The sequence below is a fragment of the Myotis lucifugus genome, unplaced genomic scaffold (assembly GCF_000147115.1).
Source record: "Myotis lucifugus unplaced genomic scaffold, Myoluc2.0 scaffold_8, whole genome shotgun sequence".
Classification (NCBI taxonomy): Eukaryota; Metazoa; Chordata; class Mammalia; order Chiroptera; family Vespertilionidae; genus Myotis; species Myotis lucifugus.
Window position 1 is genome coordinate 15,395,536 of NW_005871056.1, and position 26,574 is coordinate 15,422,109.

At 47.2% G+C, this 26,574-nt stretch overlaps 2 protein-coding genes across 14 annotated transcripts in view; both read right to left on the reverse strand.

Annotated features, from left to right (window-relative positions):
- Positions 1 to 546: 546 nt before the first annotated feature.
- Positions 547 to 20,906, reverse strand: CPNE9 (copine family member 9). The gene is made up of 20 exons (XM_014451364.2): positions 20,799 to 20,906; positions 20,256 to 20,296; positions 20,091 to 20,137; positions 19,878 to 19,981; positions 19,378 to 19,414; positions 19,164 to 19,166; positions 18,775 to 18,851; positions 14,002 to 14,065; positions 13,783 to 13,886; positions 13,442 to 13,546; positions 12,012 to 12,053; positions 11,614 to 11,689; positions 11,449 to 11,502; positions 10,981 to 11,042; positions 10,177 to 10,223; positions 9,093 to 9,274; positions 8,689 to 8,816; positions 2,302 to 2,404; positions 1,601 to 1,658; positions 547 to 1,218 (listed from the first exon to the last, which is right to left on the reverse strand). The coding sequence occupies exons 1-20, from the start codon at positions 20,864 to 20,866 to the stop codon at positions 1,109 to 1,111; spliced, it is 1,512 nt and encodes a 503-aa protein (XP_014306850.1). The 5' UTR covers positions 20,867 to 20,906; the 3' UTR covers positions 547 to 1,108.
- Positions 20,907 to 22,647: 1,741 nt separating this feature from the next.
- MTMR14 (myotubularin related protein 14) overlaps positions 22,648 to 26,574 on the reverse strand; it is a 51,172-nt gene continuing 47,245 nt past the window's right edge. For 10 of the 13 annotated variants that reach the window (XM_023749690.1, XM_023749689.1, XM_014451367.2 and 7 more), the window contains one exon: positions 22,648 to 23,254. In XM_023749690.1, the coding sequence (XP_023605458.1) occupies positions 23,071 to 23,254 (184 nt within the window). In that variant the 3' untranslated portion in view covers positions 22,648 to 23,070. Of the gene's footprint in view, positions 23,255 to 24,958; positions 25,185 to 26,574 lie in introns of all 13 variants that reach the window. The other 3 variants (XR_002828010.1, XR_001347097.2, XM_023749688.1) reach the window with 2 other exon arrangements.

The window sequence follows — 26,574 nt, forward strand, 5'->3', positions numbered from 1 at the left end:
TTTGAACCTGTTTCTATCTTCACTGCTTCTACAGTGGGGCCTTGACTTACGAGTGTCCCGACTAACGAGTTTTTTGAGATACCAGCTGTCTCTCCACCGATTTTTTGCATTGAGTTGACAGAGTAATTTGAGTTAATGAGCTCCTTAACGAGCTCGATCTCGGAAGGAATTAAACTCGTAAGTCAAGGCCCCACTGTATTCCCATCCAGAGCCCTATTGCCTTCCCTCTACTACTTAAAGGCTTCTTCACTAATGAGTCTACCGCCCTTCTCTCTCGCCCTGCTACAGTCCACTCTCCATGAAGCAGAGGTCCTCTTAAAATGGAAGTCTGGCCGAAACCGGTTTGGCTCGGTGGATAGAGCGTCAGCTTGCGGACTGAAAGGTCCCAGGTTCGATTCCGGTCAAGGGCATGTACCTGGGTTTCGGGCACATCCCCAGTAGGAGATGTGCAGGAGGCAGCTGATCGATATTTCTCTCTATCTCTCTCCCTTCCTCTCTGTAAAAAATCAATAAAATATATTTTTTTAAAAAAATGGAAGTCTGACCATCTCACTTCCCTATATGAAATCATGCAAGAGCTTTCCAATTTTTAAAGAACAAAACCCAAATCTCACCATGATCGGCATAGCCTTGGCTTCCCCTTTCTCTTACTCACTGTGATCCTGTTACCCTGGTTTCTTGCCTTTTCCATGATTGGACCAATTCTTCTGCGCCTCAGGGCCTTCTTTCATGCTGTTCCTCTGCCTGTAATGCTTACAGGTTTCAGCTCAAATGTAATTTCCTCAAAGAAGCCTTCCCTGACTACCCTACCTAAGACAGGTCCTTGTTATAGACTCTCACAGTGGCATTTGCTGTTCCTCTGGAGCACTTTCACAACCTAATGAGATAATCAGCTGTGTGATTATTATTGGTTGCCTCCATTAGAAGGCAGAGGCCTTGGGGATCTACACTATGGATCCATAATGGCTATAGCAACCTGCCTGTTTCTCACCAAGATTTTGTTCAGTGAAAGCAGGAGGGCTAAAAGAGTGAGGGGTGAAAGGTGGGTGATTAAGAAGGCAGAAGAAAGAATGGCTGCCAACTTAGTCTCTCCTTCCTATCATGCCTTTCAGCTCCATGACTTCCTCTCCCTGGTCAGGTCTACCTGAACGATGTCCCGCTCAGCATAGCGGCCCCTAGAGGATACACGTACATCATCACCATCCAACTCTTCCATTGCTGTAAAAAAGACACCCCTCAGCTGATTGACCTCTCCCACACCAACCAACCCATGCGGCCCCTTCCCTCTTAGCTCCCCTTCAGAGTCATCATGAGAATGCCTCATGATTGTCAAAGTCCTGCAATTATTAGGCATTGCTATGGCATTATTATTATGCCTTTCCACACATTCCATCCTCCCAGAAATCCCAAGAGGGAAGTATTCAGATCAACAGCCTTGGTTATGATGAAGAAACAGGTTCAGAAAAGGTCTGTGACTTGGCCAAGGTTCAACACAGACATCCATCGTATTTTTGGGGGAGGGGCAGGCCTGGGTGCCCAGTTTCTCCTTTATTTTCCCCAATTATTGGTCCCACTCAGGGACAACCCCCATCCTACTCACCCTCAAACATGGCTGGTCCCACACCAACAATAATGATAGACATGGGCAGTGAGGAGGCCTGTGAGGGAAAGAGGATGAATGTCTGGGGTGAGTAGCCATAATAAAGGAGGTGACTGTTGAGAGCAATTTTTTGTGCATGTGTTATATTTCTGCACATCTTGCAAGTAGAGGCACTGATTTCCTTTGTTCCAGACTATTTTTGCAAGGGTGTCTGCATGTCAAAGATATAGTGTCTTTCTTTAGAGCCAAGGGCACCTTTGTTTAATGCCCAGTATAATAAAATGTCTCACACTGGAACAAAGTGGAGAAACTGGGCACCCAGGCCTGTCTTCCAAACATTACTTCCCATTATAAAACATAGGGGTTTCCTAAGCTCAGGGTTTCTGTTCTATAATGCAGCTGACTGGATGCAGGTGTCCTCTGGCCCTCTTAACATCATCTTGTGGGAATTGGGGCTTAGAGAATAAGAGAAAATGCTGATACTTGAGCTACTGCTATTGCTGGGAATAACAGAGTTCTTTGTCCCTGTTCCACAAGTCTTGTGTCTTTTGCTAGCATTCATGAAACTGGCAGGCTAAATTGTTAGCTTTAAACCTCTTGACAAGTATTACTTAATTTAATAAATATTAAATTAAAATCTCAATCCCTTCACAGTTATTAACAGTGACCCCTCCCTGCCAAGTCCTCCTCCTCAGACTCACACTGACAATGGCCTCCTTGGTCTGTGTCATGTCAGAGATGACTCCATCGGTGATGATGAGCAGGACATAGTACTGGGAACCATCAGAGATTTTGGCTGCAGCCCTGGGTGAGAGGCCAAGAACAGAATCCAGCTGAAAGCCCAGAGAGACCAATGAGAACACCCCACTCCTAGAGCTTCCACAGGCAGCGTATAAGTGCCAGGCAAGGATTGGGGTTTCTGAAGCTCATGCTCCTTCCCCAGACCTGAGTGCCTGCCACTGTCTGCCCGTAACATTTATGGAGCACGTAATATGGTAGGTTCTGTGTTAGGCACTGAAGGTACACCACGAGAAAAAACAACTCTATCCCAGCCCTCTCAATGGGAGGCAGATATTGATTCAAGAATCACTGAAATGGGTATAAAATTACACTTATTATGAGTGCTGTGTTAGAAAAGGACACTGCTGTGAGGGTGTATCGTAGGGATTCCTGGCATAGTCCGAATCAGCGAAGGCTTATTTAAGGAAACAATGTTTGAGAATGAAGGAGAGGTTAAATGAAGGGGGGATCAGTCCAGGTAGAAGGAATAGCATGGCCAAAGGTCCTGTGATGGGACTGAAGGAAGCCCACCCTGTCTGGAGCCTAGAAAGTGAGGGAAACAGACGGGACCATGTGGCTGAGGTGGGGCAGGAGCCAGACCACACGGGACTGTGTTGCCCCGGGAAGATTTTGGTATTTATACAAGAGCATGACCAGAGGCTGATGGCCTCCTCTCTTCACTCATCTCACCTGTTTCACCTCACTCCCTTCTCCCCTCTGCTGAACATAGCCCATTTCCTGGGCTGCTGGGTCCCCGGTCAGTATAACTGCTGTTCTCAGAACTCCTTTTTCTTCTCTTACTATTAATCTTTGAACCCAAGATTTTTCCATGTGAAAAGGACTTCAGAAGTAATTGAGTCCAGTCCCCTTATCTTACATATTCAAAAAACAAGGCCTTGAGAGAGCACAAAGGCCATGGTAGAGCCAGGTCTCCTGACATCCATTCTCAAGCCCTGTGTGTGCTGGAAAGGATGCAACTACACTATCCATTAAAGTATTCCTAGCCACATATGGCTATTGAAATGTAAGTGAATTAAGTTAAATAGAATTAAACATTTCATTCCTTATTCACCCTATGTTTCAAGTATTCAGTGTCCATATGTGACCATATTGGACATCACAGTTACAGAACATTTCTATCATCACAGAAAGTTCTATTGGACTGTGCTGGTATTTAAGCCTAATATCTAAAAATCAGAGGAAAGCATGGTGGAGAACTCAAATAGCTATGGCTCAGTTTGCCCAGTGCCTAGGGTGGGATTGGGTTATAATCTTCCTTAGCAGCCCCTGTTCCCTTTCTGAATTCTGGCCACAGCCTCTTCATAGGCCTGGACTGGTACCATTTCCTGTCACTGATTTTACAAATATCATTGCACACTGGCTGTGTGTCAAGCACCAAGCTCAGTGCTAAGCATGCAGCAGAGAATAGGATATTGTCCTGGGGAGGTGAATGCTTATACCATTATGATACATTGAGGTTAGGGCTTTGAGGACGTAACATCTAACCTAAGACAAAAATGAGTACAAGTTAGCCAGATGAAGATGTTGCCGAGGTAGAAGAGAGGAGTGGGAGGAGAGAGGGGAGGTAAAAGGAAAAGTGTTCCAGAGAGAGGGTTTGCATGTGCAAACCAAGATATATGTTCTAGTGGCATACGTAGGACTACAGGAGCGAGATGAGGCTGGTACCGTGGGTGAAGGCCCACACACGAAGGGATTTGTGAGCCAGGGGCAATGGGAGGTACGTCTCTGTAGACACCTGGCATTACCAAGGCCATTCAGACCTCTGAGATGGGTGACTGGCTGGGGAGGCCAGTCTGTGCCCCACTTGGCTACTGGATGGTAAAAAATGAAGAGTCATCTATGATCATTAAAATCATAGCTGCATGCCGAGACCGGTTTGGCTCAGTGGATGGAGCATCGGCCTGCGGACCGAGGGGTTTCAGGTTCGATTCCGGTCAAGGGCATGTACCTGGGTTGCGGGCACATCCCCAGTGGGAGGTGTGCAGGAGGCGGCTGATCGGTGTTTCTCTCTCATCGATGTTTCTAGCTCTCTGTCTCTCTCCCTTCCTCTCTGTAAAGGATCAATAGAATATATTTAAAAAAAAAAATCATAGCTGCAGCCTGGCCATCATGGTTCAGTGGTTGAGTGTCGACCTATGAACCAGGAGGTCACAGTTCGATTCCTGGTCAGGGCATATGCGAGGGTTGCAGGCTCGATCCCCAGTAGGGGGGGCGTGTAGGAGGCAGCCAGTCAATGATTCTTTCTCCATCACTGATGTTTCTATCTCTCTTTCCCTCTCCCTTCAATAAAAATGTATTTTAAAAAACACCCTTAGCTGCACACTTGTAATTTAATCCTTATAATCATTCTATAAGGTAGGCACATTTTTATTCCTATTTTTTAAATGAGAGAATTGAAGTTCAGAGACATTAAAAAGCATCCTCAAGGGATGGTGAGGCCATGGTCCAACTCCATGCTTGACCAACTGAGCCTAACGCCTGAGCTCTTGATGCCCTCTCTCCATTCCCAGGCTGTTCTTCGGATACTCCTCCATTCCACATACAGGGCACATTCTGATCCTAGTATACTGTTCACTCTTTCCTGAGCTTGCCCCTTCACACCTCTGTGCTTTCCACATGTGGTCCTTCTGTCAGACCTACTCTACTCCATTCTCTGATAAAGTTCAACTTGCCCTCTAGACCCAGAGTGGCAGCCCCCTTCATGAGAAGGCTGCCTTGGATTTCTCAGACTCGGTTATACCCTCCCCTCCTCTCCCTCTGCCTTCTAGGATATCGCCCACTGAAATGGGCTGTTCTCACACCCATTTGGGTACCAACTTGTGTGCCTAGGGGGACCCAAGGCAACAGAATACATGTCCCATCCATTGTACTGTATGATCATGTGGATAAAGCTAGATGACTCTATGTACACTTAAAACACCTTTTTTTCTAAATTAAAGCAAACATGGACACAGTGTGAGAAGAATGTAAAATGTGTATGAATTTTTAAGATAAAATATGGGGACTTCAAAGACATGTTCAGTCTGGCTGCTTTCAGCTGTGCCCCCAGATTCCCCTGGGGGAAGCAGTCACTTGCCTTTGCTGACAGGCGACTTGCTGGAAAAGTCTGGGAAGCTCTAGCCTACAGAAGGTAATGATTTATTTATATTTCTGTCTCTTGCACCACGGTGGGAACTCCCAAGGGCAGAGATTAAATCTGATTCATCTGTGAGTCTCAGTGCCTCAGCAGAGAACTGAGCTCACAGCTGATGCCCTCTGAATAGTAATAACTATAATAATAGTAACAGTAATAGCTAACATCTATAGTACTTATGATGTGGCAGGCACTGTTCTAAGTGCTTGACAGATGTTAACTTAGTTAGTCTTCACAACCCTGTGATATGGGTATTATTATCACCATTGTACAACTGAGGAAACAGACACAGGGAGGTTAAGAGCCTTGCCCAGAGTCAAACAGCTATAAGAGGTAGAGTGTGTGTATGAGCTAGTCTGACTCCACATTCATGTTACATTGCTCCTTTTCTTAATGCTTATCTATTTATTTGTTCATTCTCACCGGAGCATATTTTTCCATTGATTTTTAAAGAGAGTGGAAGGGAGGGGGAGAGACAGAGAGAGAGAAAAATTGATGTGAGAGAGACACATCAATTGGTTGCCTCTGCACGCAGCCTGACCAGGGCCAGGGATCAAGCCCACAACCGAGGTAGGTGTCCTTGACCAGAATCAAACCTGAGACCCTTCAGTCTGTGGGCCGACTCTCTATCCACTGAGCCAAACCGGTTAGGGCTTCTTAATGTTTATTAAATGAATGAATGAATGAATGAGTGAACTTTTCCAAGATAATATTTAAGGAGTCTGTTTAATAACAACTAAAGAATATGCTCAGGCTCTACTATTAAGTGAAAAAATCAGTAGTGAAATATTATATGTAATTTGACTGCAATTATGGATGCATAAGGAAAAGACTGTCAAAATACATATATATATATATGTTGGGCAGTATTCTGGGTGATTTCTTATTTCTCCATTCTTGAAATTTTCTATAGCAATGTTATGCGTTATATTACTTTTATAATTAAAGAAACTATCATCCTTATTATGAATTAAAAAATAATTTTTTACTAGGGAAAAAGGAAGTCTATGGACATATAAATCTCCCTGAAATCCTTCCACTTTTATTAATTTTGTTTCTTTTTTTTATAATATATATTTTATTGATTTCAGAGAGGACGGGAGAGATAGAAACATCAATGATGAGAGAGAATCATTGATTGGTTGCCTCCTGAACACCTCCCACTGGGGGTCAAGCCTGCAACCCAGGCATGGGCCCCTGACCGGAATTGAACCCAGGACCCCTTAGTTCCCAGGCCAACACTCTATCCATCGAGCCAAACCAGCCAGGGCTAGTTTTGTTTCTTTATTTCATATTTTTACTTTCAAGCTTTCTGAGGTACTTAGTTTTAGTTGGTCTCTTCTATTCAGCATTTAGTATGACTTATTTTTAAATTTAATCAGAGAGTATTTTTCCTTTAGTAGGTGAGCTTATCCAACTTGTGTTTATTGATACATGTTTAGTTTTAGTTCTGTCATTTTTTAATTTGCATTTACAAAATAATTTGATATGTGATCTGGACTTTATTTTGTTTATTTTTATTCTGAAAATTTGGAGTTACTGTCTGGCCTGTGTGGCTCTGTGGTTGAGCATCGACCCATGCACCAAGAGGTTGCTGGTTTGATTCCCTGTCGGCATACGCCCAGGTTGCAGGCTAGATCCCCAGTAGGGGCATGCAGGAAGCAGCCGATCAATGTTTCTCTATCATTGATGTTTCTATCTTTCTCCCTCTCCCTCTCCCTTCTTCTCTCTCTAAAAAATCAATAAAAACATATTTAAAGTCTGTTTAAAAATTGGGGTTACTCATATTTTTATTTGTTTTTTAAATCCTTACCTGAGGATATGTTTTTATTGATTTTAGAGAGAGAGACATGGATGTGAGAGAGAAACATCAATTGGTTGCTTCCCATATGTGCCCGAACCAGGCAGGGAAATGAATGAACCTGCAACCCAGGTATGTACCAGGAATCAAACCCACGACCCTTCGGTCCATGGGCGGATACTCTAAGCACTGAGCCAAACCAGCCAGGGCATACTCTTATATTTTTTATTAATTTATTTTTTAAAATATATTTTTATTGATTTCAAAGAGGAAGGGAGAGGGAGAGAGAGATAGAAGCATCAATGATGAGAGAGAACCATCGATTGGCTGCCTCCTGCATGCCCCCCACAGGGGAACAAGCCTGCAACATGTGCCCCTGACTGGAATCGAACCCAGGACCCTTCAGTCCGCAGGCCAACACTCCATCCACTAAGCCAAACCAGCTAGGGCACTCTTATGTTTTTTAATCTGTTTTTTATTGAGCACTTAACTATGGTCAGACACTGTACTAATAATTATTTTTTCTTTTTTTTTACCATCATTAAAATTTTTTAAATTTATGATTATGCATTCATTGGTTGCTTCTTGTATGTACCCTGACCGGGAATTGAACCTGCAACCTTGGAGTATTGGCATGACGCTCTAACCAACTGAGCTACCCAGCCAGGGCTTTGTGCTAATAATTCTTTTTAAAAAAATATATATTTTGTTGATTTTTTTACAGAGAGGAAGGGAGAGGAATAGAGAGTTAGAAACATCGATGAGAGAGAAACATCAATCAGCTGCCTCCTGCACACCCCCCACTGGGGATGTGTCCGCAACCAAGGTACATGCCCTTGCCTGGAATTGAACCTGGGACCCTTCAGTCTGCAGGCCAACGCTCTATCCACTGAGCCAAACCGGTCAGGGCTGTGCTAATAATTTTTACATTGTTATCTAATTGCAACCTCCCAATAACTCTATAAAGAAGGGGCTATTGTTATCCATTATTACACCCATAATGGAGGCTTAGAGAGGCTAAATTGTATAAGTCACAGAGTGAGTGGTGGAAACAGGATCACTTCCAGATCTGATGCCAAAGCTTGTAACTTAACTGTTGTGCTATAGGCCTTTCTCTCCCCCAAACTTGATGTTTCAGTTGTTCCCAGGGAGTGGGGCTGGGGTAATTTGCTGATACCCTCTCTGACCCAGAATAAGGCATATATAACCTCTTTATACCAAGGGCTGGCTAACACAAACTTTCACCCTCTCCCCAAAGCCCAAGTTCACTAAGAATGGTTCTAACTATCCTTGGGAAGTCAGTCCCCTGTCTGGGTCCCCTTGTTCTCCTCAAACTCCATCGAGTTATCTTACCTGGCCACCTGGTTGATGACAGGAGCAAAATAGGTGGGCCCGTAGAGCTGCACTGTACGCAGGCTCTGGAAGTAGCTCTCCAGCACACCCTCAATGCCCGCACAGTTGGGGTCCTCATCATTGTTGTTCTGTCAGGGAAGATGCCCTGCTGGGCTGGGCCCATGCAGGGTACATCCAGTAGTGCTCTGATCCAAGCTCACTCCTTCGTTTTATCATCACTCTCTTTTCATGCCCCACCCACCAAACTCCAGCCCTGCTCCCCCTCCCTGCTCTTCTCCCCTATTATAGCTTCCTGCTTCTCTGCAGGTCCATGACCCTTAGAAGAAATGTAAATAGAAGAAATTTGTCAACTTGGGTGGGCCAGATGCCAGGGCATGGAGTGTAGGCTCTGGCCCATACCATACCAGGGGGAACTGATGGGAGATCCGTCCCTCTGGGGGCAGCTTGGCCCCAAAGCCGTAGGCTGGGAAGAGCTTGTCACTGTCATAGTCCTGGATGATTTCTCCCACTGCCTTGAGGGCCATGGCATAGGCGCTGAGCTGGTAGGGACTCATGTAGTGCAGGGAGGTTGGCTGCAGGGGATTCCCTGTAGGGACACAGGAGCCCCAGCCTTAATGTCACCTTGCTCATGCATCTATTCATCTGCCTATCCTGGTATGCATCCATACATCTATCCATTCATCCACCCTTTACCCATGTACTCCCTTATTATTTTATCCAATCATCCATATATTCATTTGTCCATCTGTCCACCCACCAACCCTTACATTTATCCATCAATTTATCTACCTATCCACACATTCACCCACCCACTAGCATAAATCCATCTGTCTACCTATATCCATCTGCCTTTTCCTTCTCTTATCCAACCATCCATCCATCCATCCATCCATCCATCCATCCACTTGTCCACCTCCATTTCTTTCTTTTCCATCCATCCATACAGCCATATTCATCTGTCCACCCATCCATTCATCCCTATCCATTCCATTTATTCACTTGCCTATCCTCATATAGATCCATCCACCTGTCCACTCATTCATTCCCCATCTACTTACCCATTGTTGCCCCTAATTTAAACATCTGTCCATTTACCCACCCACATACTCATCCATGCGTCCTATTGTTCTCACGAACACATCTACCCTCTCTGTTCATCTGTCTACCCAACCAGTCATCACTCACCACCCATTCCTCTATCCATCTGTCCTTATACCCCTATTCTCTCCCATTCATTCATTTACTCATCCACCTCTTGAACTATCTGTCCTTTCAACTTTCCTGATCCATTCACACACTTATTTTCCTATACCCTCTGCTCACCCTTACGCCCAATAATCTCTCCCCAACATTCCTGCCCAGTACTAGCCTCACTGGGCTTTGCCTCAAGCCTCGGCTTACTGGGTACATGAACTCTTATCCCTAGCTTGGAATCCAGACCAATCTTAAGGGCTTCCTCCACATCCCATTCCCCAAACCATGCCTCACCATTAGAAGCTGTGAAGTCAATGGCTACTGTGAAGTTCAGCTGGGTCCTGTCAGGGAAATAGATGGATTGAGAAGTGAGGGACCAATACTTATTGTACCAGGATTTCTCAAACACTAGTGTGCATATGAACCACCTGGGGATCATATTAAAATATATATTCTAATCTGGATTATCTGATTGGAACCTGAGATTCTATATTTTTAACAAACTTCCAAGTGATGCAGATGCTGCTAGTCCATGGAGCACACTTTGGGTAGCAGAATTAAATGCCTACTATATGACAAGTGTATTACATGTAATTTAACTTAACCCTTACTATAGCCTGAAAGTAGTAATTCACATCTCCATTTTACATAGGAGAAAAGCAAGGATCAGAGAAGCAAAGCACCTTTCTCAGGTCTGCCTGCCTCCACTGAACCAAGCAGAATGTCCCTATAGTCTGCTTGGGCTTTCCCTCTCTCTTGACCTCTCCCCTCTTGCCTAGACATAACTTTGTATAGGTCCCAGGCAGATTACTGGGGCCACCTGTGAAGACCACTGGTCTGGAATCTTAGGACTGGCTCTAAGCCAGCCCCAGGTGCTGCTCATCCATGGCCTCATTTAAGCCATGACTTCAAGGGAGTCTGAGAGCCAGGGATGAAGCCTCGAGAACACTATGCGTTTTACAGAGTGCTTTATAGTTTGCCAAGTGTTTTAAAGTTTGTTTTCATGATCTCATTGGATCCTGACAATTCATAAATAAAAAAACTGAGGCTCAGAACTGGGAGGAACTCGTTTAGCCCAAAGCTTAGCCTGTAACTCACCCTCCTTTGATGTAATCGACAAAAGTGAATTCAGAGTCCACAGAGAAAGAGAGCAGTGTCACCTGTGGGATAGAAAAGGCAGCCCTGCTACTTTGGAAAGGGCAGTTGGAGTGGCAGAAGGGAAAGAGACCCATGATGCCACCCCTGCCACACCCTGACCCACCTTCTCCAATTTCGGAAAGGGCAAAAAGAGGAAGCTGTCGGAAACATATTTGAATTTCCAAAGGTATATTAAATTGGGAAATACAATTTAGATTTTTAAAAAATATATTCTACAAAAAGAGTAAAGAGCAAAAAATTTCCACAGTTGAGAAAAAAAGAGGAAAAACTTAATGGTGCCACTTTGTGCCCAACATTACTAATCCAAGTAATGTGTACCTACAGCCTTTTGGTACCCCCAACATGCTATGTCAATGGAGATAGACACAGAAGGATCCAGGGAAGGTCAGAGCTCCAGGGAGCACTCACAGTTCCCGAGTTGACATATTTCTTCTTCTTACATTTCTTCCGAGGGTTAAGTACCTAAGTGAGGAAGATAACAGTGATGGTGGGAAACCGAGGGAGGGAACTACAGACTGATCACACTGGGATGAGGGATGACGTGGACAACCTGGGCAGGGCTGGAGCTCTCACCTCATATACTGTAAACTGGTTCTGGGCCTTGCTCAGCTCCCGGTAGCTGGTGGTGAACTCACCAATGAAGTCATGGCTGCAATGAGGCCAGGGGTGGGTGAGTAGCAGCTGCTGCTGGCTTGGAACCAGGCCTAAAAACAGACTTTTATTCTCACTATCCTCTTACTCTACTTGAGCTGTAGGGCATTGGTGCTAGTGCCAGAAGAATGGCCAAGCTAAGGGGAAGAGAAGGGAAGAGACCGTGTACTAGAGAGATAACTGAGGGGATCAGTTGTACCCAAGGTCTTGGTATCTATCATCACCCTTCCTGGTTCCCAAAGCCACTTTGGGGGTTCTAGTGAATGTACTACACATTATAGGGTACTGTTTGGGTTAAGTACAGGAGAAGGCAGTTCTACCTTCCATCCCGGTCCCAGTCATACACATCGATCTTCACTGTTCTGAAATGCAAAAGATAAAGATAGGCTGGGTGTGTATGACAAATCTTAGAAACACCCCCACCTTTACCTTACACAAATTATCTTCCCATCTACCCATCAGTCCTTCCATCACCGTTCCTCCCATTTGTCCATCTATTCTATCTATTCATTCATCAATCCATGCACAATACCCAACTATCTACTGCCACTACCAGTACTACTATTACTACTGCTGCTGTTTGTACCACTATTGCTATTCTTTACCACGTCCTACTATATTCCAAGCATTGTTCCCAGAACTTTCACAGATTGTCTCATTTATCAACCAGCTTATAAAGTAAGTACTATTATTCTTACTTTTTGGATAAGGAAGCTGAAGTACAAAAACAAAACAAAATAGTAACTTGACTAAGGATCATAACTGAGCTGAGATTAAACTCAGACATCCTGGTTCCAAAGACCTTGTTCTTAACTTAAGTCACCCCCATATGTCTATCTATCTATGTGGCAGTCCATTCAACCATCTATCTATCCATCTAGCCACCCATTTACCCATATATTCACCAATCCAATTACATATTAATTCCTATCTTTGTCCATCCATCTAACTATATATGCAGCCATTCACTGACTCATTGATGCATGCAAGCATCCATCTGCCTGACCATTCATCTCTCCAACCAAACATCTGACCATCTGATATCTGTTCATCTGATATTCCATTCATCTATAACCATTTCTGTGCCCATCCATCTTTCCACCCACCTATCTTCATACTGCCCATTTATTAGTTTATATGGTCACCCTGTCCATCTGTTTTATACTCATCCATCAACTAATCTATCCATCCATCTACTATCCATTAATCTGTCCACCCATCAATATACCTATCACTCCATTTATTTATCCTCCTGCTTTTCCAATCACCCCTCTGCCTCTCTAGTCCACCAATGAGAGATCCACCCCACCAATCTCTCATATAGCCATCCATCTATTTATCCATTTACTCATCTATACATAATCTGTCCATCCACTAATCCAGCCATCAGTCCACTTATCCATCCATATATCTCCCCCTCTACCCAACCATCAATCCTCTTATAACACCCATCCATATACCCACCCATCAATTCACCAGTCTACATCCATCCATCTGACAATCCACCCATGTATCTTCTCACTCATTTGTTCATTTGCCCATCCATCCATCCATCCATCCATCCATCCATCCATCCATCCACTTATCCATCCATGTGGCTATCCATTTGCTTCTCCATCCAATCATCTCCATGCCCAAAACTGTCTCACTGAGCAGGATCCTCTAACACTATTATGACTCTCTGACATCATTCTAGGGCCCCACTCTCATGCCCTTGTCCTCTTACTCCCTAGCTTATGCTGAAGCAGACCTGTCATAGTCTCCATTGCACAGTGCCCGCACAGGGATGCTGAAGGGCTGCCACACGGGGTTCAGTGTGTTTTTCACAACCTCTGTCTTGTGGCAGATGGTGAACCTGGAGAGGAGCAAGAGATTAAAGCTTGCCTTTGGGTAGGACTGAGCCCAGAGAGAAGGCCTGATACTCTTAGAGATTTCGGGGATTCTCCCACTTGTTAAGCACATGTTGTGTGCTGCCTTGAATGAATTCTGGACTCAGGTCCTGGTGGAGTCTATGATGCCCAACCTAAGAACCCTAATGGGCCCATGGTCACAGCGGGAGAGGATGGGTGCCACTGGAGAGTAGTGACTCACGTGCCATCCTCATTGCTCCTGTAGAACACAAGGAAGGGGTCTGATTTCCCAAAGAAGTCCTTCTTGTCCAGCTTGTTTGCACACAGCTGCATGGTAGCAATGTCCTAGGGATGAAGTTGGGCTGTTGACCTTGAATGTCCCATAGTCTCAGACAGTCCACTAAAGGGAGTTTGGGGAGAGAAGCAAGCCTTCTGGGTCTAGCATGTGGCCCTTACTGACCCGGCAATTGCTAAGCTCTTCTGCGGTCAGCAATATGGTCCCACACTTCTTTCCTGGTACACCCCTGGAAGCAGAAAAAGCCTCTTTGTGAGGGGGGAGAGTAGGCAACAAGGATTGGGGTGGCCAATCTGGGATTGGGTGGGTGGGCCAGGGATTTATTTTGCTATTTACTGACAGTCCCCTGAGTGTGTCCCCTTCTATTCTGAGTGGCTCCTAGTGGGGAAGGGCTTAACTTTGACTGGGGAGGGGTCTATAGTCTTGTTTGGGGCTAATATAACCTAGGTGGGCATCTCATAATGGTATAATGAGAAAGACATAGGATTTAAAAGTCCTGGAATTTCTATCCAAACCTGGAGTAAAGGGCCTATTTGTCAGATCAAAGATGCTGTGCTTTCCAAAGACTGTGAAGAGTGAAATATAAAAGACAAGTGAAGCCTGGCCAGCGTGGCTCAGTAGTTGAGCCGTGACCCATGAAGCAAGAGGTCACTGGTTCGATTCCCAGTCAGGGCACATGCCCGGTTGCCAGGCTCCAATCCCAGTAGAGGGCGTGCAGGAAGCAGCAGATCAATGATGTTTCTCTCTCATCGATATTTTCCATCTCTCTATCCCTCTCCTTTCCCCTCTCTCTAAAATAAATAAAAACATATTTTAAAAAAAAAGACAGCCAGAACTGGTTTGGCTCGGTGGATGGAGCATCGGCCTGCGGACTCAAGGGTCCCGGGTTCGGTCCCGGTCAGGGGCGTGTGCCTTGGTTGCGGGCACATCCCCGGTGGGGGGCGTGCAGGAGGCGGCTGGTTGATGTTTCTCTCTCATTGATGTTTCTGGCTCTCTGTCCCTCTCTCTTCCTCTCTGTAAAAAATCAATAAAATATATTTTTAAAAAAAGACAAGGGACACCCTGGCCGGTGTTTCTAAGTGGTCAGAGCTTCGGACTGTGCACCGCCAAAGGGTCATAGGTTCATTTCCCAGGCAAGGGCATTTGTACCTCGGTTGTAGGTTAGATCCCCAGCACCGGTAGGTCGGGTACTGAAGGAGGCAACCAATTGATATGTCTCTCTCACATTGATGTTTCTGTCTCTCTCTCCCTCTCCCTCCCTTTCACTCTCTTTAGAAATCAATGGATTAACAACAACAACAAAAGACAAGGGAAGCCTTAACCTCTCCTAACCCATGTGCATGAAGGTTGCATACCAGGACATCTATCTCCAACTTGCCTTGGGTCTCCAAACAGTCAGGAACCTTGTTTACATGGACCTATGAACCCTGATCCTAAAAAAGATCCCAAGTATGGGAGAGGAAAGCTAGGTCAGAAGTGTTCCGAATTCAAGTCCTGGCACCAATTTGCTATGTGATTTTTCCCATTTTTAAAATGAGAATTTTGAACCATTTATTTGGCTTCTTCGATCTTTGACCTTTTGTACTTTAAAAAGACAAGTGTGATGAGTACAGGGATTCTTCACCTGCACATCCAGGACAAAGTCACTGATCCTACTGCCTTCTCACTGCTTTTCACCTTCTTGATGTTCTCTCTCATCTCCTCACCCAATGTAAATTCCAGTCAGTGATTATAATAGTCACTACCTTGCATCCTACCCTTTTCCCTTGTCCTTCTCTCACTTTAATATACTTATTTGTTAAAACCACTGCCCTAGTTAAACCCAATTCTCTGCCCAACCCATACTGCACCGATACAACTGATATGACCAGAGGAAAACATATAATCATGCTAACTGCTCTCATTTTAAAATTTATTTATTTATTTATTTATTTATTTATTTATTTATTTGAGAGAGAGAAACATTGACTTGTTGTTCCACTTATTTATGCATGCATTGGTTGATTCTTGTATGTGCCCTGACTGGGATCAAACCCACAACCTTGGCATATTGGAATGATGCTGTAATCAACTGAGCTATCCCAGTCAGGGCTCTAATTGGTCTTATTTTATTATATATATATATTTAAAATATGTTTTTATTGATTTCAGAGAGGAAGGGAGAAGGATAGAGATAGAAACATCAATGATGCGAGAGAATCTTCGATCAGCTGCCTCCTGCACACCCCCTACTGGGTAGCAAGCCCACAACTCGGGCATGTGCCCTGACCAGGAATTGAACGGTGATCTCCTGGTTCATAGGTCAATGCTCAATCACTGAACAACACTGGCCAGCTAGTCTCATTATAAATGCATGACCACAAACCTCAAGAGGGTCCGTCTATAGTCATACTGTAGGTCCCAAGATCCTTTACTCTGCAGTTCTGCTAGGTGGCAGTTTCACTCCTTCTTTACTCTCCTCAAACCCAAAAAGCCTCCTCCCCCATCCTCACTCTCAGCCAATGACCTTGTTTCCTATTTCACTGACAAGACTGAAGCAACCAGAAGAGAATGTCCACAGACCCACCACGTCTCCTCTGCCTCCGGTATCTTCACCCACACAACCATCTTCCTACCAACGCTATAAATGACTATGCACGTGTCTACTTACCCCTCCACTGTGTGCTACATTCCCATCTTCTTGCCTACCTACACAAGGACATCACTCCAGCAATTCCCCCTCATTTTGTTATTTCAGTTTCCACTGGGTCTTTCCCTTTAACATACAAATGTGGTATAATTTTTCTCATGTTAAAAAATTAAAAAACTATTCTTTTTTTACAAAATTGATTTTTAGAGAGAGAAGAAGGGAGAGGGATAGAGAGATAGAAACATCGATGAGAAGAAAACATCGATCAGCTGCTTCCTGCACACCGCAAGCGGGGCATGTGCCCTGACCAGGAATCGAACCAGTGATCTCTTGGTTCATGGGTCGATGCTCATCACAGAGCCACACCGGCCAGGCACAAAACTATTCTTGACCTCACTTTCCTCTAGCCACCCCTCCTTTTCTCTTCTATTCTTTGCAGCAAAGCCCATTGAAAGATTCCTTGATTCCCTTCTCTTCATTCTTTTCTAAATTTCTCCAACTCTCTCTCCTTCAAAACTATGCTTGTCAGAGTCACCAGTGACCTCTATCTTGCCAAGTCCATTGGCAAATTCCTAATTCTTACCTTACTTAACATGCAGAAGTTTTTGACATGGTAGTCACTTTCCTCCTTGATCCAAGTCTTTCACTTTGCTTCCAGGACAACACCACCTAATGCTTCTTCTTAGTCTCCTTTTCTAGTTCCATCTCATGGAGTCTCAGTCTTTGACCCTCTCTCTCTCCACTTATCTAGTCTTATGGCCTTAAAGAGCATCTAAGACTCATGTATCTTTTTAAAAAAAATTTATTATTGTTTTCAGAGAGGAAGGGAGAGGGAGAAACATCAATGATAATCATTGATTGGCTGCCTACTGCACACCCCCTACTGGGGATCAAGCCTGCAACCCAGCAACCCAGGCATGTGCCCTTGACTGGAATCGAACCTGGAACCTTTCAGTCGAAAAGCCAATGCTCTATCCATTGAGCAAAACCAGCTAGGGCAAGACTCATGTATCTTATTGTCTACTTGACATCTCCATTCGAATGTCTAATAAAAATTATGAAATTCAACAAGTCAGACTGAACTTCTGATAGAATTCCCCACCAACTTACTTCTCCCTGAATTTTTTTTTTTAACCATCTCAGTTTATGACAACTCCATCCATCCTGTTGTTCAAGTCAAAGGCTTTGGTGTCATCCTTGACTCCTCTTTTCCTCTGACATTCATATTCAATCTGTCAAGAAACTTGGCTCCACCTTCACAGTATATCCAGAATCTGACCACTTCTCCCCTCCTTCACTGCTACCTCCCTGGACTACTATAATAGCCTTCCAGTTGACTCTTTGCTTCTACCTTTGTTGCACCAAGATCTATTCTAAACCCAGCAGCCAGCATCATACTTTGAAAGCATTGTCATATTATGTCACTTCTCTGCTTAGAACTCTCCAGTGACTTCCAACTCAGAGCAAAAGCTAAACTCCTTACAATGGCTATAAGGTCCTCACTGTTAACTCTCCAACATCACTTCCTCCTTTCCCCTTGCTCCCCTGGCTCCAGCCACACTGGCTTCTTGCTGCTCTTGGAACATATCAGGCTTTTGCACTGGCAGTTTCCTCTGCCTGGAATATTCCTCCTCCAGACATCTGCATGGCTCACTCCCCTCCTTCCTTCAGGTCATTGCTCCAAAGTTACCTCTCCAAGAGGCCCACTTAACCATTTTGTTTCAATCCCCCTAATTCTGCTCTACTTAGCTTTTTACCGTGGCACTTACTGTCTAATATGTTATGTAATTTACTTATTATGTCTATTTTGTAGGTCTCACCCCCCACTCCTTAGTATAAGCTCCCCAAGGGCAGGAACCTTTGTTCTGTTCACATTACAGCCTAAGCCCCTTAAACAGTGGCTGACAGAGTATATGCCCAGGAATATTTGTGAAATGGATATATCCCTGGTATCTAGCACAGGGAATGGCATATGAAACATGCTAATAAATATTTAGTACATAATGGAAATTCCAGAGGACTTGACTTAGTGAGTGGAAACCTCATGGAAGAGAAGAGCTTGGAAGTGGACCTTATAGGTTGAAAGACTTAGAAAACCAGTGAGGAGAGAGAGAAAACATGCCAGGCCTGAGATAGACTTTAACACAATCCTAGAGATTAGAGCTTCCCCCTCGAGGGTGATGGGAACCATTGAAGGCTCCTGACCAGGGGGAATCCCAGCTTCTACTACTACCAGGTCAGCAGGATCTTTGGGAGGAGAATTTGGAGGCACCCACCCTTCCCCCCTCACTCCTTCCAGTTCAGCTTACGTGAGGGGTCGCTCTACGCGGCTACCCTGGCCTCCAATCACCTCTCCCAGGGCCAGGAACGCTTGTCCCAGGAAATCCTGCACAGGGACACGGAGTCAGCGAGGCCTGGGGGGGCTGGGGGTGCAGAGTCCCAGCCCAGCCCTGGAGAAGAGGCCACACCAGCCCAGCCACAACGACCAGGGTGTTTCAAGGAGGCGGGACATAGCAAGAACCACCGCCCAGCCGGTGCTTTAAAAGAGCAGGGGGCGGGCGGGCGGGCGTGGGGGAAGGGGGGGTGTTCCCTAAGCAAGCTCCCCTTCTTGGTCCTGTCATTTTAAGCTGCTCTCCATGTTGCCATCCCACCCCTCACCTCCACCCTCCCCACTCCGCCCAGCCGGGTTCAGCCTCACCTTCTACAGGACCCAGCAGCGGCCGAGAAGAAAGACGAGCAGTGAGTAGGAGGCACAGGTGGGAAGCCGAGGCAGGAACCGGAGAAGGGCCGGGAAGGGTGGGTTCGGACCAGAGAAGGTAGAGTCGGGGTTAAGAGGTAGGAGGGTTCCAAAGAGGGTCGTTTCACCCTGAGCGACGCACGTGTGCCCAGACCGCGAGGGGACGCTCGCTCACCGGTTTGGAGATGTTGGTTTTGGAGTCGACGTTGTACCTGGAAAGAGAGTAGGAGCAGCGTCGGGCGGGGCCCGTAGGGGAGAGCCTGGAAAGGGGGTCGAGTTTCAAGTGCTGGTTAAAACTGCGGCCAGAATTAAACCGGATCTCCTTTGGGGTAGGAGTCAGAGTCGCAGAGGGTCAGACCTGTGCGAGGCCAAATCAGGGCCTGCTGTGGGCGGGGGCGGGGGCGGGGGGTGAGGGGGGCGGGACCTAGACGCAGGTGGAGCTAAATTAGGGAGCAGAGTTGTGGGCAGGACCAGGCTCGGATGTGACCTAAGGGCAGGGCGAAGCCGACGTGGGGCGGAGTTAAGATTAGAGTGGACCCCCCACTTCTAAGTGGGACCGAACTGGGCCTTGGGGAGGAACTAGCCCGGGATGCCAGGTGGGGGTGTAGCCAGCCAGAATTTCGGGTGGATCCAGGTCGGGGGGCGGTCCAAGCCAGAATTCTGGGCGGGGCTCACACATCGAAGCGCAGGTTTTGCTTTTCTTCAAAGAAATAGTCAAGGACGAATTTGCGCACGAAGTCTGGGTTCAGCGTGTTGTCGATCACCTCGGTCCGTCCGAACTGGATAGGGGGGTGGGGGGTGCTGAGAGTCAGCGTGGAGCCTGCAAAGTGGGGTGGGGGTTTGATTCCCGGGGGCAGCTCTGGGCTGAAAGAGGACTCGCGGACTCACCTCCCTCCACTCCTGGCTGGCCCGGCTCTGCGTGTAAAGCACCACCACTGCAGGCGGGAGTGGGGGCGGGGAGAGAAGGACGCCAGGTCAGTCTGCACCCCCTCCCCGCTCCTCAGTCGCGCCCGCACACCGAGTTGCCCTCCATCCCGCCCAGGTGCCGCCTACTGGGGTCGGACTTGGAGAAGGTGTCGAGGTCCAGCAGGTTCCTAGAGAAAGCGACAGACAGACGGAGAGAGGGTGGGTCATTCTGAACCCCACCGCCTCAACTCGGCCCTGAGTTGGGCACCCGGGGGAGGCATGGGGCTCAAATCGCACCTCCCTTCCTCATTCCTATATCCAGCCTGGGTCCGCGTTGTTAGCACCCTGGACAGCACCGGAAAGCTCAGCCCAAGGACCGCTTCCCTGCGGGCTGGACAGGTCCGTGTCCACAGTGTCCCCAGGAATGAGGGTTAGCCCCAGAACTTTGTCCTCCTGGGGCCCAGAATCTACTGGATCCCCGCGACCCATCCCTTGAACCCGCAGGCTAAGTGAGCCCTTTTTTTGCGGGTGCGACTGTTCAAGGAAATCCCCTCCCCTAACAGGGAGTCTGCATCCACGATTTTCCTGCTCCAGATGCTTCTTCCCCCCGGGTCTAGCCCCTGTCCGCCCTAGCCCCGGAGCCGGTTGGGGCTGGGCAGTGCCTACACCCTCTCCAGCTGGCCAGCTCACCGGCAGGACACGGTAATCTCAATCTTGGTAGCCGGAACGCTGCGTTCAGAGGCTCCACTGAGAGACATGGCTGGTCTCTCAGCTGGTCCGGTGGCCGGAGCAGCGGAGGGCTAGGAGTACCGGCGGCGGCGCCGGCCCCTGTGCTCCCTCAGTGGCGGCTGCACTCCCTCCAGCACTGTGCGCTCTCCCGCCGCTCACGCCTGGACTGTGGCCGCCGGCAGCAACTCCAGAAGGCAACACAGCCCCGCCCAGCCCTGCGGGGGGCCCCCGCCCCATTGGAGCAGCCTCGGGCTGTCCGGGAACCTTACCCAGACCCCCTCCAACCCACACCTTGGGAGAATCCTTCCAGGGCATTTTTTCTGGGGCAAATCCCACGCCTCCTGAAGAGCTATCCACAGCGCTGAAGGGTTTGGGGCACCTGATGGGCAATTGGGACCTTTCCGCTACCTAAGCCCTCCCTCAACAGTCGGCTTCTCCCCCTCCCACTGCCGCCCTGCCTAGGTCTCTGAACAGAAAGTCACACATTTGTTCACATTAACTGTGCGACCTTGGGCAAGTTACTCAACATCTCTGTGGCTCAATCTCATTAGTAGAAAGGCCATTATAGCACCTACTTGGGGCTGTTGTAAAATTTTATTGAGATAATCCATGAAAAGCACTTGGCACAAGGTGTTATACACAGTAAATTCTCAAGAATGTTTGCTTCCTCTGTGCACTCATACCAATGACCTCTCTTGTATTAAGAGTCAGAGCTCATCCTAGCTGGTTTGGCTCAGTGCATAGAGTGTCAGCCTACGGACCAAGTGGTCCTGGGTTCGATTCCAGTCAAGGGCACATCCCTTGGTTGCAGGCTCCTTCCCTGGCCTGGGTCCTGGTGGGGGCAGGAGGCAACCAATCGATGTGAGCACATTGATGTTTCTTTCCCTCTGTCTTCCACTCTCTCTCAAAAGATCAATGGAGCCCTGACTGGTTTGGCTCAGTGGATAGAGCGTTGGCCTTCGGACTCAAGGGTTCCATGTTTGATTCCATGTTTGATTCCGGTCAAGGGCATGTACCTTGGTTGCGGGCACATCCCCAGCAGGGGGTGTGCAGGAGGCAGCTGTTCGATGTCTCTCTCTCATTGATGTTTCTAACTCTCTATCCCTCTCCCTTCCTCTCTGTAAAAAAAATCAATAAAAATATATCTTAAAAAAATATATCAATGGAAAAATATCCTCGGGTGAGGATTAATATAATAAAAAAAAATAACCCATTAAAAAAACAGCAGCAGCCAGAGCTCAGTAAAACAGTGGCTATTAACAGCACTGTGCAAAGCCCTACCCAGGTCTTTGAACTCTAATGAATTCATGGTGTTAGAGATGCAGACAATCTGTGAGGATGCAGCCCTCTTGGTCTTGCTGTAGATGAGAGCGGTGGTCACACAGATCCATCCTCTCCACACCAACTACTGCCTCCCAAGTCCTAGAAGCCAGTCCTTCCACTATAGGCAGAGGCTGCAGGTCACTTGTACTAGGACTGTGTTGCCTGCAGAATTTAAAATGAACATACACACCCCCACCCTGTTCCCACCTAAATGAAAATGTCAGCAACCGCAAGTCTAAATTTCAGGCAGCCCTAAGAATCTGCATAGATAAACAGATTCCCTAGGTGACTAGAGCCTAATCAGCCCTGAGGACAACTGCTTCAACCCCTTAACAGTCTATGACTACATGTCCCCATCTCACTGAGGAGACTATCATGGCTCAAGAGTTGAGGTATAGCCCCCAAGCCCCTTTTTCCAGCAAAGGACAGTGAGACCTTCCAAATAACTTCACAAAGATAGCAACCAAATGAGAATGCCCAAAAGCGCTGCTGTTCAAAAAGACTGATTTTATTTTGTGTCAAATTGCCTATTCTCAGTGCAGGTGACCCCCCTCCTCCCCAGGAAACACATGGAAAGGGGGGGGGGGGGTGCCATCTGTGAAGTCTTGGCCTCCATGAGGCCCCAGGGAACCCCATACAGTTCTGAGTTGGTGGGAATCCCGGCAATGATTAGAGTGGGTGGGAGGCAGTGACAAGAGGAGGGGTGGTGGTCACCAGTTAGGAAGCTGAGGTTTGGAGAACCCTGTCCTTGGCCCTGCTCGGCTTTGGGGCTGCCATGTGCATGATGCAGATGGGGGAGTGAGGACATTTTTCCCGACTTTTAAAAAAGCACCCTTTGGCCAGGCATGGCTTTGATTCCACTCAGGGCTCAGGTGAGAGAGAAGCAGGAAACTGTTGTGGGCAGGCTGCTTCATAAGGTGCTGCTGCTGGTGCCCCGGAGTCCGACACCACGCACAAACTGCTCCAGCAGGCCCCCAATGGCACCAGAAGGACTGGGGGCTACTGCCCGAAGCCCCACTGTGCTGCTGTATGCAGCCAAGAAGGCTGAGCGCACCTCCTGCAGGCGAGTCTCCCGTTCACTCAGGGCTGCGAGCCTACAGAGAGGAGAAAAGAATAAATGCATCACCATGGGGCAGGAGCCAACATCCTTATCCTCATGTCACAATGCTTATCCTTCTGTCTTCATCAGCACAAGACGGATGTCTGTCCTGTGGTCACACTACCCTATGGTTCAGGCCCCAAACATTTGATCCTGTTCCCCTCTTAAACCATTCCTCTCCGTTTTCAGGTTACTGTTCCTACCTAGCAGCAGCACCTTTTATTGGGGCACTGGCCTGACTTCCTATGGGGAACAACCATCTCTGTGATAATGAGGGAGGGGAGAAGCCAAGCAGGAGGGAGTTTGCTCCAACAGCTGTTGGCTTCCATTCCTTAGTAGGAACAAGCCGAGTTACAAGCCATACCTCTCATTGTAGGGAGAGACCCTAGTATCAGGCACCAGGCCTTGGCTAACCAAAGGCCTCAGCTTTCTTGAGGCCAGGACACGACGTGGAGCATCCTGGGAGAAAATTCTTGGCAGTGCCCTGGAGAAGCCAGGGTCCTCACTGGAAACCCCCAATGTTCTAGCTCAGCCGTGGGCAAACTACGGCCCGTGGGCCGGATCCGGCCCGTTTGAAATGAATAAAACTAAAAAAAAAAAGACCGTACCCTTTTATGTAATGATGTTTACTTTGAATTTATATTAGTTCACACAAACACTCCATCCATGCTTTTGTTCCGGCCCTCCGGTCCAGTTTAAGAACCCATTGTGGCCCTCGAGTCAAAAAGTTTGCCCACCCCTGTTATAGCTACACCTTTTTTTAGTCACTGTGACCCCAGGTAAACAGCTAGGAGAGTGCTGGCTTTTCCAGCAAAATTCCTGTTCTGATTCCATGTATTTTTCTTTCTCTGGCCTCTATAGGCACTGATCAGAAGATAGGAAACCCCTCCTCTCTCACTGGCCTGGAATTACAAGTCAAGAAGGAGGTAAGTGCATGAAAACTTAGACTTATCAATGTGTAGCTCCATATGAGACTGTCTGACACCTTGAAGCAGCGGCCGCCAACCGGTGGTCCATGGACCACTGGTGGTCTGTGTGGTCCAAAAGATTGGTGACCACTGCCTTGAAGGATTCTTTAATAGAAGACGCCTGAGGTACCAGTCACATCCAATACCTGGACTAAAAGGCATGCAGTCTAGAGGTGGGAGGGACATGGAATCAGAGAAAAAGTCAGGAACTCAAATGGAGGGAGACAGGTGACACACCTACATACGATGAACTCTCATGTTCCCATCCATCTAAGCACAAAGACTAGCCCTGACTAACTTACCCCAAAATTTCCTGAAAGAGACCAATCTCTGGATAATCCCTCCTGGGAATTTGTCAGAAGCAGCATAAATGTCCACAATTCCCAAGCCCAAATGATTTGCACCTGAGGGCCTGGGGAACAGTCCTGGGTAAGTATGGGGAGAGCAGATCTAGGGAAGTAGACTGGTGGCAGTGAAGAGTGTGTGTGTGTGTGTGTGTGTGTGTGTGTGTGTGTGTGTGTGAGAGAGAGAGAGAGAGAGAGAGAGAGAGAGAGAGAGAGAGAGGGAGAGAGAGGGAGAGAAATAAGGAGGTGGAGGAGGGAGGGAAGGAAGAAAGAAAAGGAGGGAGGAAGGGGAGGGGAAGGGAGAAGAGGAGAGGGAAGAGGAGGAAGAGGAGGAGGAGGAAGAGGAGGAGATTGTTTTAGAGAGAAACAAAGTCAAGTAGCTCTTACAGCAGCACTAAGAAAATGGAGCTGATACTGGATTCCTGCAATACCATGAACAACTCCCAAGTATTTCTTGACATTTGGGGCAAATGCATGGCCCTAGATCTTTTTTACTTTCTAAGGTTTCATACAGGCTTGAGGCTATGTGTGCATCTTCAGCTTTTTCTTAGAGAAAGTCCAATTAGTGGTTTGTATTCACAGGGAACATCCAAAGGTCTGTATGAGAGCACTTCTGGGAGACAGGGGGAGAGATCACAATCTATTTAGAGACAACAAAACTGGAGTCCAGACAGGAAATATGATTCACTTGTGGACACATGGTAGGCAATGGATAGGCAGGGACTGGAGCTACCATAGTGCCATTAGCTTTTCTCAAGAGATGAGCTAACAGGCTCAGAGAAGTCAAGGCTGATACCCCAAGACATAGCTGGTGAGCAGAGCAGTTAAGATTCCGACTAAATTTCCCTGATAATAAAGCCCAAGCACATACTGAGTGACTTCACCCCTGGAGGCCATGAGATCATGTAGAACCTAGCCCTCCTCTGGGAACCACCAGAACCAACCAGAATTCTGAACTATGAGCTCAGAGAGCTGCCTAAGGTATAAATTGTAGGATGTGGGACCAGAGTTGCCTATTTCAGTGGCTAATGCCAGGTAAGTGAGGGATGCTATTAAGCAGGGGCAGAGATGTCTGTTTACTCCAGAGATAACTCTTAGGCCAGTGTGACAAATAGAAAGTCCCTACAGAAAGGTGCAACTATCTTTTTTAATCTCAAAAATCGAAGATAGGGACCTTGTTTCTGGCTTAAGGGCATGGCTAGAGGCTATACCAGGCACTAGTGGCCTCTTAACTCCCCAGTTGCAAGGCCAGGGCCTGTGAGTGCCATCCTGGAATACCAAGGTCCAGCCCTTGCCTGCCCTCAGCAGGGATCTTCTCAACTCCCAGGGCAGCTTGTCTCCAACCAGTGAGCACTGGTGGGAATGAGCTGGATTTCTGGTGGGGGGATGAATCCCTAACCCGAGTTCATTCACCTGTGGTAGGGAGGTGAGGTCCCTCAGGCAGCCACAGCTGAGGTACAGGCCAACAAGCTCACCAGAGGCCCTCCCCACTCCTGACACCTATGCAGCAGCAGAGCAGGCAGGGGGCAGGTGACTGCTACAAGGGCAGCTGCTCAAGTAGATACTTTATAGGAGTTGGAAGTCCAATATTTTGTATGCTTTTATAGGCTTGCAAGAGGATTTTATAGGCTTGGGATTTTAATTTTTCCTGACCAGAGGCAAAAGCAGAAGACAAAAATGAGGAGGGATTGCCATGGAACCCTTGGTTCTAATGGGGAGGAGCACAGCCTTAGAGCTAACCCAGCAACATTCTGGCTTTGGTCTCCACCATACACCTACCTTCACTTCCCCACTGTTCTGCTTTCAAAGGATTCTCCTGTCAGGCAAAGCCTTGGACAGAAATAGAATCTTCTATAGTTACAGTCCAGCCAGCTTTCCCTCAGGATGTGCCCCAAGACACCCGTGGATGGGTGTTAGAGGCTGGGGAGAGCGAACACACACTCCAACGCACTTTCTGAGCAGCCCATAATAGGCCTCCTCCATACCTCAGGTCCATGAGCAGC